Source organism: Bufo gargarizans, chromosome 2, assembly GCF_014858855.1.
Source record: "Bufo gargarizans isolate SCDJY-AF-19 chromosome 2, ASM1485885v1, whole genome shotgun sequence".
NCBI classification, from domain to species: domain Eukaryota; kingdom Metazoa; phylum Chordata; class Amphibia; order Anura; family Bufonidae; genus Bufo; species Bufo gargarizans.
In genome coordinates this window covers 565,128,246-565,148,213 of record NC_058081.1, presented here as the reverse complement: position 1 = coordinate 565,148,213, position 19,968 = coordinate 565,128,246, and the positions used below count along the sequence as shown (strand labels likewise).

Genomic DNA, 19,968 nt, shown 5'->3' with positions numbered 1-19,968 from the left:
TGTACAAATGATGTGTGATGTATACATGTGTGTATATTTAACATGTGTATCTGCATATGTACAGTATATGTCTATATATACAGTGGTCCTTTAAGTTACAATATTAATTGGTTCCAGAACGACCACTGTATGTTGAAACCATTGTAACTTGAGTAATCGGTTCCAAAGCCCCAAAATGTCATCCAAGATAAAAGAAAATTAAGATTTAAATAAAATAAGCAGATAACTAAGACAGATAAAACAAGTCCTTACATATAACACTCAGGAATACCTGCTAATTACAACCATTTTACCAGAGAAGTGGCCTTGATTGGTTGGATCTGAGTCTGAGGCATTGTATGTTTGTGTATATATATATATATATATATGTGTGTGTATGTGCGTATATATATGTGTCTGTGTCTCTCTATATAATTATTGGCCTGTATTTGTGGGAGGGGCGTCAGCAGCACTTATATACCAGGCAGGGGCCTCCCTTGGGTGTGACTACGGTGCTGTGTACCCTCCCAAGCCGCTTAGTTCCTAGTTAGGCAGGTAGATGGTAGCGTGTCATGTAGCCTTACGCGTCACAGGTAGCCGTGATGCCGTGACCACAAGTATGTGTATATATATATATATATATATATATATATGTGTGTGTATATATATATATATATATATATATATTATACATACAGTGGGTATAAAAAGTCTACACACCCCTGTTAAAATGTCAGATTTCTGTGATGTAAAAAAATGAGACAAAGATAAATCATTTCAGAACTTTTTCCACCTTTAATGTGACCTATAAACTGTACAACTCACTTTAAAAAACAAACTGAAATCTTTTAAGTGGAGGGAAGAAAACAAAAATAATAATAATAATAATGTGGTTGCATAAGTGTGCACACCCTCTTATAACTGGGGATGTAGTTGTGTTCAGAATTAAGCAATCACATTCAAAATAGTGTTAAATAGGAGTCAGCATACACCTACCATCATGTAAAGTGCCTCTGATTAACCCCTAAGAAAAGTTCAGCTGATCTAGTTGGTCTTTCCTGAAATGTTCTTAGTCGCATCCCACAGCAAAAGCCATGCTCCACAGAGAGCTTCCAAAGCATCAGAGGGATCTCATTGTGAAAAGGTATCAGTCAGGAGAAGGGTACAAAAGAATGTCCAAGGCATTAGATATACCAAGGCGGTATGGTCTGATGAAACCAAGGTTGAACTTTTTGGCCATGATTCCAAAATATATATTTGGCGCAAAAACAACATTGCACATCACCAAAAGAACACCATACCCACAGTAAAGCATGGTGGTGGCAGCATCATGCTTTGGGGCTCTTTTTCTTCATCTAGAACTGGGGCCTTAGTTAAGCTAGAGGGAATTATGAACAGTTCCAAATACCAGTCAATATTGGCACAAAACGTTCAGGTTTCTGCTAGAACGCTGAACATGAAGAGGAACTTCATCTTTTAGCATGACAACGACCCAAAGCATACATCCAAATCAACAAAGGAATGGCTTCACCAGAAGAAGATTAAAGTTTTGGAATGGCCCAGCCAGAGCCCAGACCTGAATCCGAAATCTGTGGGGTGATCTGAAGAGGGCTGTGCACAGGAGATGCCCTCGCAATCTGACAGATTTGGAGTGTTTTTGCAAAGAAGAGTTGGCAAATCTTGCCAAGTCTAAATGTGCCATGCTGATAGACTCATACCCAAAAAGACTGAGTGCTGTAATAAAATCAAAAAGTGCTTCAACAAAGTAACACTTATGCAACCATATTATTTTATTTGTATATTTTTTCTTTCCTCTACCTAAGAGATTTCAGTTTGTTTTTCAATTGAGTTGTACAGTTTATAGGTCACATTAAAGGTGGAAAAAGTTCTGAAATGATTTATTTGTCAATTTTTTTTTATATCACAGAAACCTGACATTTTAACAGGGGTGTGTAGACTTTTTATAGCCACTGTGTGTGTGTGTGCGTATATATATATATATATATATATATATATATGTATAATATAAAGTTGAGTGTATGTACCATCGCATTTACAATCACATCAGGTGTCTGGGAAGGTTTTAGACTGGGTCTCCGCTCTCTAGCACATACCGTTCGTAAAATTTTCCCCAAAAATGAATTAGCCAATAGAAGCCTGGGCACATGACCCTTATCAGCCAATAGAAGCTCGCAGGCCCTTAGTCTCCACATACACACAGTTTTAAACCAGGTTTCCATAACAACTGAGCCATTTTTCTTCGCTGCTGCAGGGCGCTGTGGATAACACTGGTAAGGGAGCGGAGTGCTGTGGAGGACACAGTTCAGGGGCAGGTATGGTGGCCATTCAGGCCACCCTCAAAAGACGGACTTAAAAACACTGCCCCCGATTCCGCTAAGCCATGTCTCTGACCTGGTGAGACCATGCCCCCTCCCACTCAGCAGCCGATGGGGATTGAAAAAATGAAGATAAAAATCAACTTCTGTAAGTTGCAGGGGTGGGAGGGAGGGTAACTTTCTCCCTGCACCTCCTGCTCAGACAGCACAGTGCTGCTGTCTGAGAGTGAGCTGTTCAAAAGGACATCCCTGTGTCTGTCCAGGTCCCGGGCCGGATGGAGGACAGGGAGTCTGAAAGCCAGACTGTCCAGCCTAAAACCAGACCTCTGGCCACCCTAGGGACAGGCTGCTGGGAGGTCACAGTTAAAGGAAATCTGTCACCAGGATAATCGCTTTTGAAGTAAAGCCATGGCCTAATAGCATTTAGGACCTTATTTCCAGATGTCCCTTTGTTCCAGCAATAGATGTTTTTTATCCTCTGAAAATCCAGTGTATTTGTTATGCAAATGAGCCAGTAATGTGCCCAGAGGGGCGTCACTCTTGTAGGAAGGAGCCCAGACACGCCTCCTGCCACAATGTGTCCACCCACCCCTCCTACATCACGTTCAAGCCATAACTCTGCCCCACTTTTTCCTGCTCCCAGCATGAGGGCGGCTTGGGCACTAGTTGGGCACCTTACTGGCTCATTTGCATACCAAATAAACTGGATTTTCAGAAGATAGGAAACATCTATTGCTGAAACAAAGGCACATCTAGAAATGAGGTACTAAGTGCTATTAGGCCATGGCTTTACTTCAATAGTGATTATCCTGGTGACAGATTTCCTTCAAGGGGATGGTCCGCTATAGAGGTCACTGTTAAGGGGGCAGAATGCCGTGGAGGTCACTGTTAAAGGGGCAGGCGCTGTTGAGGTCTCTGTTGAGGGGGCAGGGAACGGTGGAGGTCACAATTAAGGGGTAGGTCTGCTATGGTCAGTGTTAAGGGACGGGGTGCTGTAGAGGTCACTGTTAAGGGGGTGGGCCCCTGTGGAGGTCACTGTCAAGGGGGTGGGGTGTTGTGGAACTCACTGTTAAAGGGGCAGGCTGCTGTGAAGGTCAAAGGTAAGGTGGTGGGCTGCTGTGGAGGTACCATTTTAAGGCAACAGGGCACTGTGGGGGGTCAGTGTTAAAGGGCTTCTGTCACCCCACTAAACTCTTTTTTTTTTTTTTTTGGGGCTTCTTATCCCTATACAGCGATATATGAATACATAATGTTATTAGTCATTTTGGCTCAGTAGATCATGAATAGAACGTACTTTTATAATATGTAAATCACCTGTCTACCAGCAAGTAGACTACTTGCTGGTAGCAGCCGCATCCTCCTATCATAAAGACACCCCCTCCACATGTTGATTGACAGGGCCAGCGAATGCAATCGTCCTCTGGCTGGCCCTGTCTGCTATCAAGATCTCGTGGAGGACGCTCGCTCGGCCGCTCCATCCTCAGTGTGCCTGCGCCGGGTGTAGATATGACGTCATCGACGCAGGCGCACTGAGGATGGAGCGGCCGAGCGAGCGTCCTCCTCTCAGTGCGCCTGCGCCAACTGAATACCGTTACGGCGCAGGCGCGAGATCTTGATAGCAGACAGGGCCGGCCAGAGGACGATCGCATTCGCTGGCCCTGTCAATCAACATGCGGAGGGGGCGTCTTTATGATAGGAGGATGCGGCTGCTACCAGCAAGTAGCCGCCCTACTTGCTGGTAGACAGGTGATTTACATATTATAAAAAGTACGTTCCATTCATGATCTACTGAACCAAAATGACTAATAACATTATGTGTTCATATATCGCTGTATAGGGATTATAAGAAGCCAAAAAAAAAAAAGGAGTTTAGTGGGGTGACAGAAGCCCTTTAACCGCCTAACGCAAATGTGCGGTCCGGAGGCGGCAGCCCTGCGCACAGTGACGCATATACGCGTCATCTCGCGAGGGCCGGGATTTCCTGTGAACGCGCGCACACAGGCGCGCGCGCTCACAGGAACGGAAGTTAAGCGAGTGGATCTCCAGCCTGCCAGCGGCGATCGTTCGCTGGCAGGCTGGAGATCTGATTTTTTTAACCCCTAACAGGTACATTAGACGCTGTTTTGATAACAGCGTCTAATATACCTCCTACCTGGTCCTCTGGTGGTCCCTTTTGTTAGGATCGACCACCAGAGGACACAGGTAGGTCAGTAAAGTCGCACCAAACACCACACTACACTACACCCCCCCCCCCCGTCACTTATTAACCCCTTATTAGCCCCTGATCACCCATGATCACCCCATTTAAACTCCCTGATCACCCCCCTGTCATTAATCACCCCCCTGTCATTGATCACCCCCCTGTCAGGCTCCGTTCAGACGTCCGTATGATTTTTACGGATCCACGGATACATGGATCGGATCTGTGAAACACATGCGGACGTCTGAATGGAGCCTTACAGAGGGGTGATCAATGACAGGCGGGTGATCACCCATATACACTCCCTGATCACCCCCTGTCATTGATCACCCCCCTGTAAGGCTCCATTCAGACGTCCGCATGTGTTTTGCGGATCCGATCCATGTATCCATGTATCCGTAAAAATCATACGGATGTCTGAATGGAGCCTTACATGGGGGTGATCAATGACAGGGGGGTGATCACCCATATACACTCCCTGATCACCCCCTGTCATTGATCACCCCCCTGTAAGGCTCCATTCAGATGTCCGTATGATTTTTACGGATCCATGGATACATGGATCGGATCCGCAAAACACATGCGGACGTCTGAATGGAGCCTTACAGGGGGGTGATCAATGACAGGCGGGTGATCACCCATATACACTCCCTGATCACCCCCTGTCATTGATCACCCCCCTGTAAGGCTCCATTCAGACGTCCGCATGTGTTTTGCGGATCCGATCCATGTATCCATGGATCTGTAAAAATCATACGGACGTCTAAATGGAGCCTTACAGGTCACAAGTTAGCGGAAAATGATGATTTTTCTTTTTTTTTCTTTTTTCCTTACAAAGTCTCATATTCCACTAACTTGCGACAAGTTTTTTTGCCCAAACATTTTTTTTTAATCAAAGACATGTAGAACAATAAATTTAGCGAAAAATTTATATATGGATGTCGTTTTTTTTGCAAAATTTTACAGCTGAAAGTGAAAAATGACATTTTTTTGCAAAAAAATCGTTACATTTCGATTAATAACAAAAAAAAGTAAAAATGTCAGCAGCAATGAAATACCACCAAATGAAAGCTCTATTAGTGAGAAGAAAAGGAGGTAAAATTCATTTGGGTGGTAAGTTGCATGACCGAGCGATAAACGGTGAAAGTAGTGTAGTGCAGAAGTGTAAAAAGTGGCCTGGTCATGAAGGGGGTTTCAGCTAGCGGGGTTGAAGTGGTTAAGGGGGGGAAGGCTGTGGAGGTCACTGTTAAGGGGGTGGAGTACTGTAGATGTCACTGTTATACGATATATCTTTTAACAACACACACAAACATTAAATGAAATAGATGAACAATACCTGTGCGAAGCTGGGTCCTATAGCTAGTGTGTATATTTATATATATATATATATATATATATATATCTACATATATATGTTTGTTTCTCTTTTTACAAATGTATGCAGCATAATGTATTCCAGTATTGTTTATTTTTGTTCAGTAAGGGGTTGTCCCACCATAAGGGTCCATTCACACGTCCGCAGTGTTTTGCTGATCCGCAGAACACTGGACTGGCACCCCAATAGAAATGCCTATTCTTGTCCGCATTAGGACATGTTCTATTTTTCTGTGGAGCCGTGGACCGGAAGTTCGGGGCCGCAGACCGGAAATGCGGATGCGGACAGCACACTGTGTGCTGTCCGCATCTTTTCCACCCCCATTGAAAATTAATGAGTCCGCACCCGTTCCGCTTAATTGCAGAACGGATCCGGACATAAAGTGTGGACGTGTGAATGGACCCTAAGAACATAAGAATTTGGAGTGGTCAGATCCCCACCAATCAAATACTTATCCTCTATCTTTTGGATTGGGGAAGAGATCTTAGGCCTTATTCACATTTCCATTTTCCACTGCATGCATGCTATAATACAGGAGGCTGGCATAGGAAGGGGTGTTCAGAGGATTAGATGGCTACCTGGCAGCTGTATGCTGATCCCAACCTCTGCCCACTCCTTCCTCTGTCAGCCTCTTGTACTATAGCATGCACTACATGGCAGCCTCCCCTCTCTGCCCCGCTGCACTGTGTACTAGTGCTTACTTTGGCACACTTACATAAGCACACAAGCGGTGCTAGGATAGTCCTGGGCTGACATCAGGTGCGTGCATATGTAAGTGTGCCATAATTCGCATCTCTACCATCTGGGCAGGTCCTGGGTCTCCACACAGCTGGGCACTTGACCACTGCAGCCAATTCCTGGTTGCAGCAGTGATGTGTCACCCATGAAGCTAGTAAGTGGGTCATGCACCACACAAGTGATGTCACCACTGACTGCCAGTCATTGGCTGCAGCGGTCATGTGCCCCTTGTCAAAATGGATGCTAAAAATTACAGTAAAAGCATTTATAAAAAAGCAGAAAATTGCCGCATGGGTGGGGTTTTCATGGGATGAGAGGGTTGCAAAAAAGTGAGTGTTTACATACAAAAATTTGCTGGATCCCAGTCAGTATATATATATATACACACACACACACTGTAATGCATTTGGAAAGTCTTCATAAAGTTCACACCCTTTCACTTTTTTCACATTTTATTGTTGTAGATTTGTACAAATTTTTTTTTAAATCAATCCCCCCATCCTTCTTTACACAAAACCCCCATAGTGACAAAGTGAAAACAGAATGTTCAAAATCTTTGCTAATTTAGTGAAAATGAAAATCTAAATTCTTGCATTGACATAAGTATTCAGACCCTTTACTTAGGGGTTAGTTGAAATACCTTTGGCAGTGATTACAGCCTCCAGTCTTCTTGGATATGATGCCACAAGGTTTGCACATCTGGATTTGGAGCTATTCTGCCATTTTGCTCTGCAGATCCTCTCAAGCTCTGTCAGGCTGGTTGGGGACCGTCAGTGGAGAGCCATTTTCAGGTCTCTCCAGAGATGTTCGTTTGGGTTCTGATCTCTGACAGAGTTGTCCCTAAACCACTCCAGCATTGTCTTGGCTGTGTGCTTAGAGTCATTGTCTTGTTGGAAGGTGGATCTTTGGCCCAGTCTGATGTCCAGAGCACTGTGGGTCAGGTTTTCATTATGAATATCTCTTTACTTTTCTCTATTCAGCTATCCTTTAACCCTGACCAGTCTCCCTGTCATAGCTGATGAAAAACATGTACACAGCATGATGCTGCCACCACCATGCTTCACTGTAGGGGTGCAATTAGGCAGGTGATGAGCGTAGTTTTGTCCAGAGACAACGCTTAGAATTGAGACCAAAAAGTTCAGTCTTGTTTTTGTCCCACAGTCTTAGGCCTCATGCACACGACCGTTTTTTTTTTAAGGTCCGCAAAAACGGGGTCTGTAGGTCCGTGATCTGTGACCGTTTTTTTGTCCGTGGGTCTTCCTTGATTTTTGGAGGATCCACGGACATGAAAAATGAAAAAAAAAATCAAAGTCAAGTTTGCCATTGAAATGATAGGAAAAAACGGACACGGATCACGGACGTGGATGACAATCTTGTGTGCATCTGTGATTTTTCACGGACCCATTGACTTGAATAGGTTCGTGAACCGTTGGCCGTGATAAAAAAAGGACAGGTCATATTTTTTTCACGGACTGGAAACACGGATCACGGACGCGGATGCCAAAGGGTGCATTTTCCGATTTTTCCATGGACCCATTGAAAGTCAATGGGTCCGCGGAAAAACTGAAAACGGAACAACAGCCACGGATGCACACAACGGTCGTGTGCATGAGTCCTTTTACTGAGGAGAGACTTCTTTATGGCCACTGTGCCATAAACCCAGATTAGTGCTGTGCTACAGAGATCGTTGATCTTCTGGAAGTTTTCCCATCTGCACACAAGATCTTTGTAGTTCAGCCAGAGGGATCATTGGGTTCTTGGTCCCCTCTTTTATCAAGGCCATTCTGCCCCAATTACTTAGATTGGTGGGAGGGCCAGCTCTAGGAAGAGTCTTGGTTGTTTAAAACTTGTTCCATTTAAGAATCACGGAGGCCATTGTGCTCTTAGGAACTTTCAGTGTAGCAAAGTTTTTTTGTACCCTTCACTAGATCTGTGCCTGCAAACAATCCTGTCTCTGAGCTCTACAGGCAGTTATTTCCTCCTCATGAATTGGTTTTTGCTCTAAATTGCATTGTCAGCTGTGAGACACTTTATAGCCAGCGGTGTGTTTTTGAAAATAATGTCCGATCAATTGAATTTACTACAGGTGGACAACAAACAAGGTGCAGAAACATCTCTAAAATAACAAAGAGAAATGTGAAGCCCCCAGAGCTAAATTTCAAGTGTCTGAAAACTTATGCCAATGCAAAATTAAAGTTTTTCCTTTTTAATAAATTATCAAAAATTCTGTTTTCACTTTTTCATTATTGGGTATTGAGTACATATATATATATATATATATATCGTATTTTCCGGCGTATAAGACGACCCCCAACTTTTCCAGTTGAAATATAGGGTTTGGGCTATACTCGCCGTAGAAGACTACCCCTCCAACAACATTAACTTTGGCATCAAGATCTGCAGGTAATTGTTGTGCAATTTTCGGCTTTTGCCTCAGTACCATACTATGCCTTTCCAAGAATCTAGTACACCAGGATGCTGTGGCATTAAATCTGTTGCTGTGATCTGGGTTAGATTTGGGTCACTGAAGTGCAAACAAATGTATTTTATTTTGTGTCACTACATAACCGTTTGGCGATGCTCATTCACCATGTCTGCTACATGTTTTTCGAGTTCTGGCCAATGTGGGGTGCCTCTCCTTAATGCACACTTACCCCTCGGCATACTCTTTAATGCTTTTAATTTGCTTTCCAGTCACAAACCATCTTTTCTGTTACTCCATATTGTCTTGCAGCAGCGCAGTTATTATGTTCCATGGCAAAGTTTACAACTTTAAGTTTGAAACTGGCTTCATATTTCTTTCTTCTTGCTGGTAGAGCCATGATGGGGTCTTGACTGTTAGCCATTTGTATACTGTACTGTATGTACTGGTGCTATACTGTATGAACCGATGCAGATACTGGTGCTGTACTGTATGTACAGGTACAGATACTGGTGCTGTACTGTATTCACCACCACATGTATCTGCTCCCCAGATAGACTCTGTTTTTTCACCACAGATAAGATGCACACCAAACTTCATTAGAGATCCGCCAACATTAGAATTGGCTGAAGTGCAGATGCTCCTGCTCCCCCCCTGCCTTCCCTCAGAATCGCCAATCCAACCCAGTATACAACAACCAGCCAATCACGGCAAGCGATGTACCGGTATTTTCTGTGCACACTGCATACAAAGCCTGCTTGGATTGGGTGGGTCAGCTCTCCCTGCCTGCCCAGCCCTCCCTGTCTTCAAGACGATCTGAGCGGTAGTACGCAATATGATACTGCCGGCATGAGAAAACCACTGAGAGCAGGAAGAGGGGGCTGCTTCAGGAGCGGCTGGCCGGGATGCAGCACACGGTGGCTCAGCTAGAGGGCGCCTGTCCCTGAAGCTGGAGGACAGCTTCTCCAGTCTTGCTAGGAAGTAAGTTTCAGCACGCTGTATACCGGCATATGAGACGACACCCGGCGTATAAGACGACCCCCGACTTTTGAGAAGATTTTCATGTGTTAAAAAGTAGTCTTATACGCAGAAATTTACAGTATATATTTTATTTCAGCACAAGTCCACAACATATCAAAATGTGAAAATTGTGAAAGGGTCTGAAGGCTTTCTCAATGTATTGTAGGTTTTACAAAATTGTTGTGTCCCACTATTTACATTTATAGTTGCCATTATTTTCAGAGATCTGCCTTCAGTTTTTCATTGACATCTTCAGGAATATCTTATAACAGGCATGCTCAACCTGCGGCCCTCCAGCTGTTGCAAAACTACAACTCCCAGCATGCCTGAACAGCCTACAGCTATCAGCCTACAGCAGGGCATTGTGGGAGTTGTCGTTTTACAACAGCTGGAGGGCCGCAGGTTGAGCATGCCTGTCTTATAACATGTTTTGTGGGAAAGAATAAAACCAATATAATATAATATAATGTGAATGGGTTGCAATAAAATTGGAAGGATCTCCCAACAATCTAATGTGTTTTTAGGTTTGCTAGCCACAGTAACTCCTACATAACACCCTCTATGACATAGTGTATAATGTTCACATGAGAGTGGTTTAAAATAAGAGGCAGAAAAATCTGGTTCTGAATCTTCCTCTCAAATCAGCCCTAGTTTTCCCTCTGATTTTGGAGAACAATTTTAGTGTTAAATGCTGGCACTAGTTACCAGTATAACACTGAGGCCTCATGCACACGGCCGTTGCTCGGCCATTCCGTGCATTAGGGACTGCAACTTGAATGGGTCCGTGATCCGTCTGCACCGAAAAAAATATATAACAAGTTCTATTTTTTTGCGTTGTGGAGGCATAGAGAAAAGCCCCACAGAAGCAATCCGTAGTGCTTCCCTGGGGTTTCGTGCCTCCGTTCAGCACCTTCTGGATTGTGGACCCATTTAAGTAAATGGGTCCGCATCCGTGATGCGGTAAGCACATGGCCGGTGCCCGCATATTGCAGACCTACTGTGACCACGGCCGTGTGCATGAGGCCTATTTGATGCTGATGACAATTTTTTTTCCTCCATGCTGTTGACTGAATATTATTTTCGGTCCTCATTCTGCCCAAAATTAGAACTTTTATTTTTAGCTTGACGATTCCAATCAAAACCAATAGGAGGCCATTTTGATGGAACAGTGAAAGCAGGTGGTTTCTGAATAAAGCAAGGTATACAGTTAGGTATAATGCTGCATGCTTACCTTAATGAGGAATAGTATAATGCACAGACCGCAGACGCTCACTATCGTCGGAAAATGATTACGTGTTCCTTTTGACTGTTTTAAAGGGTCGCCACTTATCTGATCTGATGAGTCATCTAAAAAAATAATAATAATTTAGGTCTGCAGTATATAAACAAAAACAACTTGCAAATTAACTGAATTGAAATAATTTTCCTGAATTTTTAGTTTTACAAATAGTTTACATTTTACTGTTACCTGTACCAAAAATTTCTCATTATACATGTCAACCTACAGACAATGCTTATCACCTATGCACAGTTCAGCTGATAAATGTATGATTGCTGGGGGCATGACCTCTTGGATCCCCTTGCATCACAAAAACGGGGGTTTAGGGTCATTCGTTTGAATGGAGCAGTGGTCTCGTATGCACAGTACCACTCTATTCACTTTATATGAGACTGATGGAGATATCAGAGTACAGCTTTTAGTATATGGAAAATAATAAATATATAACATATTAGACTATTTATTAACCCTTAGGATACCAGAGGTTTTTTTGTTTTTGAGTATTCATTTTTCTTTCCTATCTTCCGTGAGCCATAACTTTTTTATATTTCCGTTCACATAGCTGCATGAGGGCTTATTTTTTGCGGGACACGTTGTACTTTCTAATGTTACCATTAATTATGGCATACAATGTAGTGGGAAGCGGTAACAAAAATTCCAAATGGGGTGAAATTGGGAAAAAAAGGTAATTCCTCCACCATTTTCCGGGTTTTGTTCTCTAGATCAGCACGATTACAACAATACCCCGTATGTATTGTTTTTTTTATGTCAAAATAGTGTAAAAATTAAAACATATTCTGACCCCCATAACTTTTTTATAGTTATATCTACTGAGCTGTGTAGGGGCTCATGTTTTGCGGGACAATCTGTAGTTTTTAATGATGTGACATTTTGGAGTGTGTGTGACATTTTTATCACATTTTATTACATATTTTTGGGTAAGAAAAGGGCCATTTTGACCCTTTTTTCAGTATTGGAAAAATATTTTTATATTTTAGTACAGGCGTTTATGGTCACGGTAAAACCCATGATATTTATATTTTGTGTTATTTAGGTATTTTATTTTATTATAAGGAAAGGGGAGTGATTTAAACGTATATATTTTTTAAATTTTTTTTAAATTTATTTAAATTTTTTGTAATGATTTTGAAGCTCATATATGAGCCTACAAAAAAAAAATTATTTTTATTTTGAACAATAATGTATTTTTAAACTGGACTTATTATTGAGAATTGCTCATTAGAGATGTCGCGAACATAAAATTTTCCGTTCGCGAACGGCGAACGCAAATTTCTACAAATGTTCGCGAACATGCAAATCGGGCGAACCGCCATTGAATTCTATAGGCAGGCGAATTTTAAAACCCACAGGAACTCTTTCTGGCCACAATAGTGATGGAAAAGTTGTTTCAAGGCGACTAACACCTGGACTGTGGCATGCCGGAGGGGGATCCATGGCAAAACTCCCATGGAAAATTACATAGTTGACGCAGAGTTGGATTTTAATCCATAAAGGGCATAAATCACCTAACAATCCAATTTTTTTTTGAACAACGTGGTTTAAAACATCCAGTGTGTGTATACGATCAGGTATGATGTTGTATTGATCAGGTAGTGTAAGGGTTATGCCCGTTTCACAGACATTGACAGACCAAACTCCCCTTTTAATGCACCGCAAACAACCGCAAACAGTCCATTTGCCCAACCGCACACTTCCCATTTGCACAAGGTTGAATACCAAGCTAGCCATGTCCCTTTGATGTCATTGAAGGTTTCTTCCTCCACCCAGCCACGTACAACACCAAGGGCCCCGGAAAGGTGAAATGAATTGATTTTTCGAATGGGGAGATGGTTAAAAAAAAAATCGGTCTCCCTCCCCTTTGTTTGAATCCACGGTCACTGCGTCTGTGCCGTGCAATTTACTGTCCCACCCGATATTAATGCTATTTTCTATAGTTCTCTCTTCTCATCAGTTTAATCCCTGATACGTCCCCAATCTGGGGTCCATTTATTAAATAGATTTTTCGAACGGGGAGATGGTTAAAAAATTGCTGGCTCCCTCCCCTTTGTTTGAATTCACACCACGGTCACTGCGTCTGCGCCGTGCAATTTACTGTCACACCCAATATGAGTGCTATTTTCTGTAGTACTATTCTCATCAGTTTAATCCCCATTACGTGACATCCCCAATCTGGGGTCCATTTATTAAATTGATTTTTCGAACGAGGAGATGGTTAAAAAAACGCTGGCTCCCTCCCCTTTGTTTGAATCCACGCCACGGTCACTGCGTCTGCAGCGTGCAATTTACTGTCACACCCGATATGAGTGCTATTTTCTGTAGTACTATTCTCATCAGTTTAATCCCTGTTACGTCCCATATTAGGGTGGGATTGCCTCTTGTGAAAAAAAATTTAGGCCGGGTACCTTCCGACTGCCTTCACAGTGACAGACCAAACTCTGATACACCAAACTGAATTGATTTTAGGAACCAGGAGATGGAAAAAGCAGCTTGGTCGGTCCTCTTACTCCCAAGTTGGGGCACTGCGCGTGCACGGAGCAATGTGCTGTGACACCCTATATGAGTAGTGTCTTAACTAGTACTATTCCTATCAGTTTAATCCCTGTAATGGCCCCTATCCAGGGACGTGTGTCGAATTGATTAACCATTGTCGAATTAACGAACCATTACGACATCCTGGAATAATTAAATTCTGAGCTTTGTACTTGATTTGTATTGGAACTGATGGGGATTTTTTAAATTGTCTGCATTATTTGAAGGTCCTTTCTGACACGAAACTAGAAGAGGGGCAGGCCAGAAGTTCTATTGAAAACTGGGATAGCTCAGGCCAAAGGTCAAGCCTGCACACCCAGTAGTCAAGGGGTTCATCGCTCCTCAGAGTGTCGATATCTGCAGTTAAGGCGAGGTAGTCTGCCACCTGTCGGTTGAGCCGTTCTCTAAGGCTGGATCCCGAAGGGCTGTGGCGATGTGTAGGACTGAAAAAGCTTTGCATGTCCTCCATCAACAACACATCTGTAAAGCGTCCTGTCCTTGCCGCCGTGGTCGTGGTAGGAGGATTACTTTCACCTCTTCCCCAGTTAGATTCCCGTTGTGCTGTGTCATGCCCCTTATCAGCTGTGTAAAGCACAGCAATGCCTACAGGCATTGCGCATGAGCGTCCAGTAACGTGGCAAAAAAATTCCCAGCTCTGCAGAGGCTGTCCTAGCGACCCGGTCATACAAATACTCGTTGACGGCTTTTTCTTGTTGGAGCAGGCGGTCGAACGTTAGGAGTGTTGAATTCCAACGTGTCGGGCTGTCGCAAATCAAGCGCCTCACTGGCATGTTGTTTCGGCGCTGAATGTCTGAAAAGTGCGCCATGGCCGTGTAGGAACGCCTGAAATGGCCACACACCTTCCTGGCCTGCTTGAGGATGTCCTGTAAGCCTGGGTACTTAGACACAAAGCGTTGTACGATGAGATTCAACACAGGTGCCATGCACGGTACATGTGACAACTTGCCCAAATTCAATGCCGCCAACAAATTGCTTCCATTGTCATGCACCACTTTCCCGATCTCCAGTTGGTGCAGGGTCAGCCACTGATCCACCTGTGCGTTCAGGGCGGACAGGAGTGCTGGACCGGTGTGGCTCTCTGCTTTCAGGCAAGTCAACCCCAAGACAGCGTGACACTGTCGTATCCAGGATGTGGAATAGCCCCTGGGGAGCTGGGGGGATTCAGTTGATGTGCAGCCAGATGTCGCAGCAGAAGAGGACTCAGCCGAGGAGTTTATGCAAGAGGATGGAGTAGGAGGAATAAAGGAGGTGGCAGTAGGCCTGCCTGCAAGTCGTGGAGGTGTCACCAACTCCGCTGCAGAGCCACGCATTCCATGCTTGGCAGCCGTCAGCAGGTTGACCCAATGCGCAGTGTAGGTGATATACCTGCCCTGACCGTGCTTTGCAGACCAGGTATCAGTGGTCAGATGGACCCTTGCCCCAACACTGTATGCCAGAGATGCCATGACTTCCTTTTCAATCACTGAGTACAGGTTTGGGATTGCCTTATTAGAAAAAAAAATTTGTCCGGGTACCTTCCACTATGGTGTCCCAATAGCGACACTTTTTTTTAAGGCCTCAGACTCCACCAGCTGGTATGGTAAAAGCTGGCGGGCTAAGAGCTCCGTCAAGCCAGCTGTCAGACGCTGGGCAAGGGGGTGACTCTGTGACATTGGCTTTTTACACTCAAACATTTTCTTTACAGACACCTGACTGTGGGAAGATGAGATGGAACTGCTCAAGGTGAGAGGCGGAGTGGCGGGTGGTTGAGAGGGGGCAAGGAGGACAGCAGTGGTTGATGTGGCTGAAGATGCTGGACCAGGAGGATGGTGGCTTTGAGCTTGTGTGCTGCTTCAACATCATGTGTTGATCCCATAGGCGTTTGTGATGTGCGATCATGTGCCTTCGCAAAGCAGTTGTACCTAGGTGGGTGTTGGATTTTCCACGACTCAGTTTCATTTGGCACAGGTTGCAAATGGCATCGCTGTTGTCAGAGGCAGACACACAAAAAAAATACCACACTGCTGATTTTTGCAATGACGGCATTCTGGTGGTGGCAACAGCATGCGTTGATTGGCGTGCTGTTTGGCTGCCCCCGGGGTACATGCTGTCTGACTGTGCCACTAGCTCCTTGCGACGACCTCCCCCTGCTTCCAACTCGTCTCCTCCTTCTCTCTGTCTCCCCTTCTGAACTTTCCCCCTCTTCTTCTTCTCTTCGAGCAGGCACCCACGTGGCATCCACGGACACATCGTCATCATCAACCACTTCACTTGTATCTGACACCTAAGCAAAGGAAGCAGCAGCGGGAACAACATCATCATCACACTGTACGTTCATGTGTGTAATGCTGCCTGACTGAGACATATCCCTGTTATCTACATCCCCTGGCAATAATGGTTGCGCATCACTAATTTCATCCAACTGATGTGTAAATAACTCCTCTGAGGGATCAAGTGAAGCGGCTGTGGTGGCTGTGGTGGTAGTGGTGGTGGTGGCGGTGGACGGGAGAGTGGTAACTTGAGAGCAGGTGACCAAAGCTGAGCTGCAGGAGGATGGTGCGTCAAGGTTCTTAGCGGAAGCTGTTGAAGATTGGGTGTCCTGTGTAAGCCAGTCAACTATTTTCTTCAAATTTTTTGGGTTCAGGGTACGTGGCCTCTGAACACTGGGCATTATTCCAGGGCCAGTGGAAATCACAGCACCACGAACACGACGGCCCCTGCGGCGTGGCCTGCCTCTGCCTGTCAGTTTTTATTAGATAAGTGTTAGTATGCGTGCAAGGTACTGTACCACCCTATATAAGTGGTGGGCAGTGGGCACAGTACAGTCTGTGTGGGCCTGACACACACGGGCTTGCAATAGTGATTATATTTTCAATAGAATAGTTTTTTTTTCTGCAAGGTATTTGAGTGAATGACACCCTGTAACGGTATGAGCGGAGGCCTAGCCACTAGCCTGCCTGCAAGTCGTGGAGGTGTCACCAACTCCGCTGCAGAGCCACGCATTCCATGCTTGGCAGCCGTCAGCAGGTTGACCCAATGCGCAGTGTAGGTGATATACCTGCCCTGACCGTGCTTTGCAGACCAGGTATCAGTGGTCAGATGGACCCTTGCCCCAACACTGTATGCCAGAGATGCCATGACTTCCTTTTCAATCACTGAGTACAGGTTTGGGATTGCCTTATTAGAAAAAAAAATTTGTCCGGGTACCTTCCACTATGGTGTCCCAATAGCGACACTTTTTTTTAAGGCCTCAGACTCCACCAGCTGGTATGGTAAAAGCTGGCGGGCTAAGAGCTCCGTCAAGCCAGCTGTCAGACGCTGGGCAAGGGGGTGACTCTGTGACATTGGCTTTTTACACTCAAACATTTTCTTTACAGACACCTGACTGTGGGAAGATGAGATGGAACTGCTCAAGGTGAGAGGCGGAGTGGCGGGTGGTTGAGAGGGGGCAAGGAGGACAGCAGTGGTTGATGTGGCTGAAGATGCTGGACCAGGAGGATGGTGGCTTTGAGCTTGTGTGCTGCTTCAACATCATGTGTTGATCCCATAGGCGTTTGTGATGTGCGATCATGTGCCTTCGCAAAGCAGTTGTACCTAGGTGGGTGTTGGATTTTCCACGACTCAGTTTCATTTGGCACAGGTTGCAAATGGCATCGCTGTTGTCAGAGGCAGACACACAAAAAAAATACCACACTGCTGATTTTTGCAATGACGGCATTCTGGTGGTGGCAACAGCATGCGTTGATTGGCGTGCTGTTTGGCTGCCCCCGGGGTACATGCTGTCTGACTGTGCCACTAGCTCCTTGCGACGACCTCCCCCTGCTTCCAACTCGTCTCCTCCTTCTCTCTGTCTCCCCTTCTGAACTTTCCCCCTCTTCTTCTTCTCTTCGAGCAGGCACCCACGTGGCATCCACGGACACATCGTCATCATCAACCACTTCACTTGTATCTGACACCTAAGCAAAGGAAGCAGCAGCGGGAACAACATCATCATCACACTGTACGTTCATGTGTGTAATGCTGCCTGACTGAGACATATCCCTGTTATCTACATCCCCTGGCAATAATGGTTGCGCATCACTAATTTCATCCAACTGATGTGTAAATAACTCCTCTGAGGGATCAAGTGAAGCGGCTGTGGTGGCTGTGGTGGTAGTGGTGGTGGTGGCGGTGGACGGGAGAGTGGTAACTTGAGAGCAGGTGACCAAAGCTGAGCTGCAGGAGGATGGTGCGTCAAGGTTCTTAGCGGAAGCTGTTGAAGATTGGGTGTCCTGTGTAAGCCAGTCAACTATTTTCTTCAAATTTTTTGGGTTCAGGGTACGTGGCCTCTGAACACTGGGCATTATTCCAGGGCCAGTGGAAATCACAGCACCACGAACACGACGGCCCCTGCGGCGTGGCCTGCCTCTGCCTGTCAGTTTTTATTAGATAAGTGTTAGTATGCGTGCAAGGTACTGTACCACCCTATATAAGTGGTGGGCAGTGGGCACAGTACAGTCTGTGTGGGCCTGACACACACGGGCTTGCAATAGTGATTATATTTTCAATAGAATAGTTTTTTTTTCTGCAAGGTATTTGAGTGAATGACACCCTGTAACGGTATGAGTGCAGGCCTAGCCACTAGCAGTATACAGTATGTGTGGGCCTGACACACAAGGGCTTGCAAATGTGATTGTCACAGAAAAATATTAAATATAATTTTTTTTTTATCTGTGAGGTATTTTCTGTCACACCCTGTATGAATGGTGTGCACTGTGCACACAGTGCTGTCTATGACTGAGCCTGCAGCCGCTCACACACGGGCAGCCAGGCAACTGCAATATATATATAAATATATATATATATAACAAAAGAAAAGAAAAAAAAGCACACTGATGTACCAGCCCTGAGATGGGCTTTTTGGGGTGCTGTCTGGATGCTGTCCTTACAGCAGATGAGTCTGTGGACACAGAACAATGCCCTAGCTAACGCTTTCCCTATTGAATCAGCAGCTACACTCTCCCTCCTCTAACTGTGAATGCAGTTTCCAAATGAATCTAAAATGGATGCTGTCCAGGAGGTGGGAGGGTCTGGGTGGGAGGGTCTGCTGCTGAGTGGCTGGAATGTGTCTGCTGACTGTGAGGTACAGGGTCAAAGTTTACTCAATGATGATGTATAGGGGGCGGACCGAACATCGCATATGTTCGCCCGCAGTGGCGAACGCGAACAAGCTATGTTCGCCGGGAACTATTCGCCGGCGAATAGTTCAGGACATCACTATTGCTCATTTCTTATGCTGGCCTGCCATCTGGTGGCCAAAATAAGAATTGCAGTTTGAGTGTTCTCAGCCCCTTCAGCGAGGCTGAGCCCATTCAAACTAATTACCGGCATCCCCATTGGCCACAGGGAATGGGCTTCCGGATTTTTGCACATTTAGATGCCGTGATCTCACTTGATCACTGCATCTAAAGCTTTTAATTACTGCGATCGTCATTATTACCAGTCCTGGTAATTAGCCGCTAGTCTCTGCTTTTTGAAACAGCAGAGACCTGACGGCCATGAAGAACGGTGCCTTGTGAGACCCTTTATAACCAGCGGTGTGTCTTTCCAAATAGTGTCCAATCAATTGAATTTACCACAGGCGGACACCAATCAAGAAACATCTCTAAAATAACAAAGAGCTAAACTTCAAGTGCCATAGAAAAGGGTGAAATTTTATTTTTGTATTTTTTAATAAATTATCAAAAAATTTAAAAATTCTATTGTCACTTTTTATTATTGGGTATTGAGTGCATATATATATATATATATATATATATATATATATATATATTATTATTTTTTAGCACAATAATACACATAAAGGCCTCCCTTAAGCTGGACGGTACCTAGTCCCCTTAGACCTTATTTAGACGTCAGTGAATCACACAGACATGTTCTGTCTGTGTGCTCCATGGACAGCACACGTACCCATTGATTTTAATGTGTGTATTCACACATCTATGATTTACCACGGCCCGGGGTAACACCACAGACGAATGCCCTATTTTTATTCGATCCATCACACCCATTATAGTCTGTGGACGGCAT

At 44.7% G+C, this 19,968-nt stretch overlaps 1 protein-coding gene across 20 annotated transcripts in view; it reads right to left on the bottom strand.

Moving 5' to 3' along the window:
• FLT3LG (fms related receptor tyrosine kinase 3 ligand) overlaps positions 1-19,968 on the bottom strand; it is a 254,839-nt gene that overhangs the window by 82,850 nt on the left and 152,021 nt on the right. For 19 of the 20 annotated variants that reach the window (XR_006387915.1, XR_006387910.1, XR_006387912.1 and 16 more), the window contains one exon: positions 11,302-11,417. Coding sequence is in view for 14 of the 20 variants with exons in the window: in XM_044281659.1 (XP_044137594.1) it covers positions 11,302-11,417 (116 nt within the window). In the remaining 6 variants the exon portion in view is untranslated. Of the gene's footprint in view, positions 1-7,449; positions 7,559-11,301; positions 11,418-19,968 lie in introns of those variants that run through there. The other variant, XM_044281669.1, reaches the window with a different exon arrangement.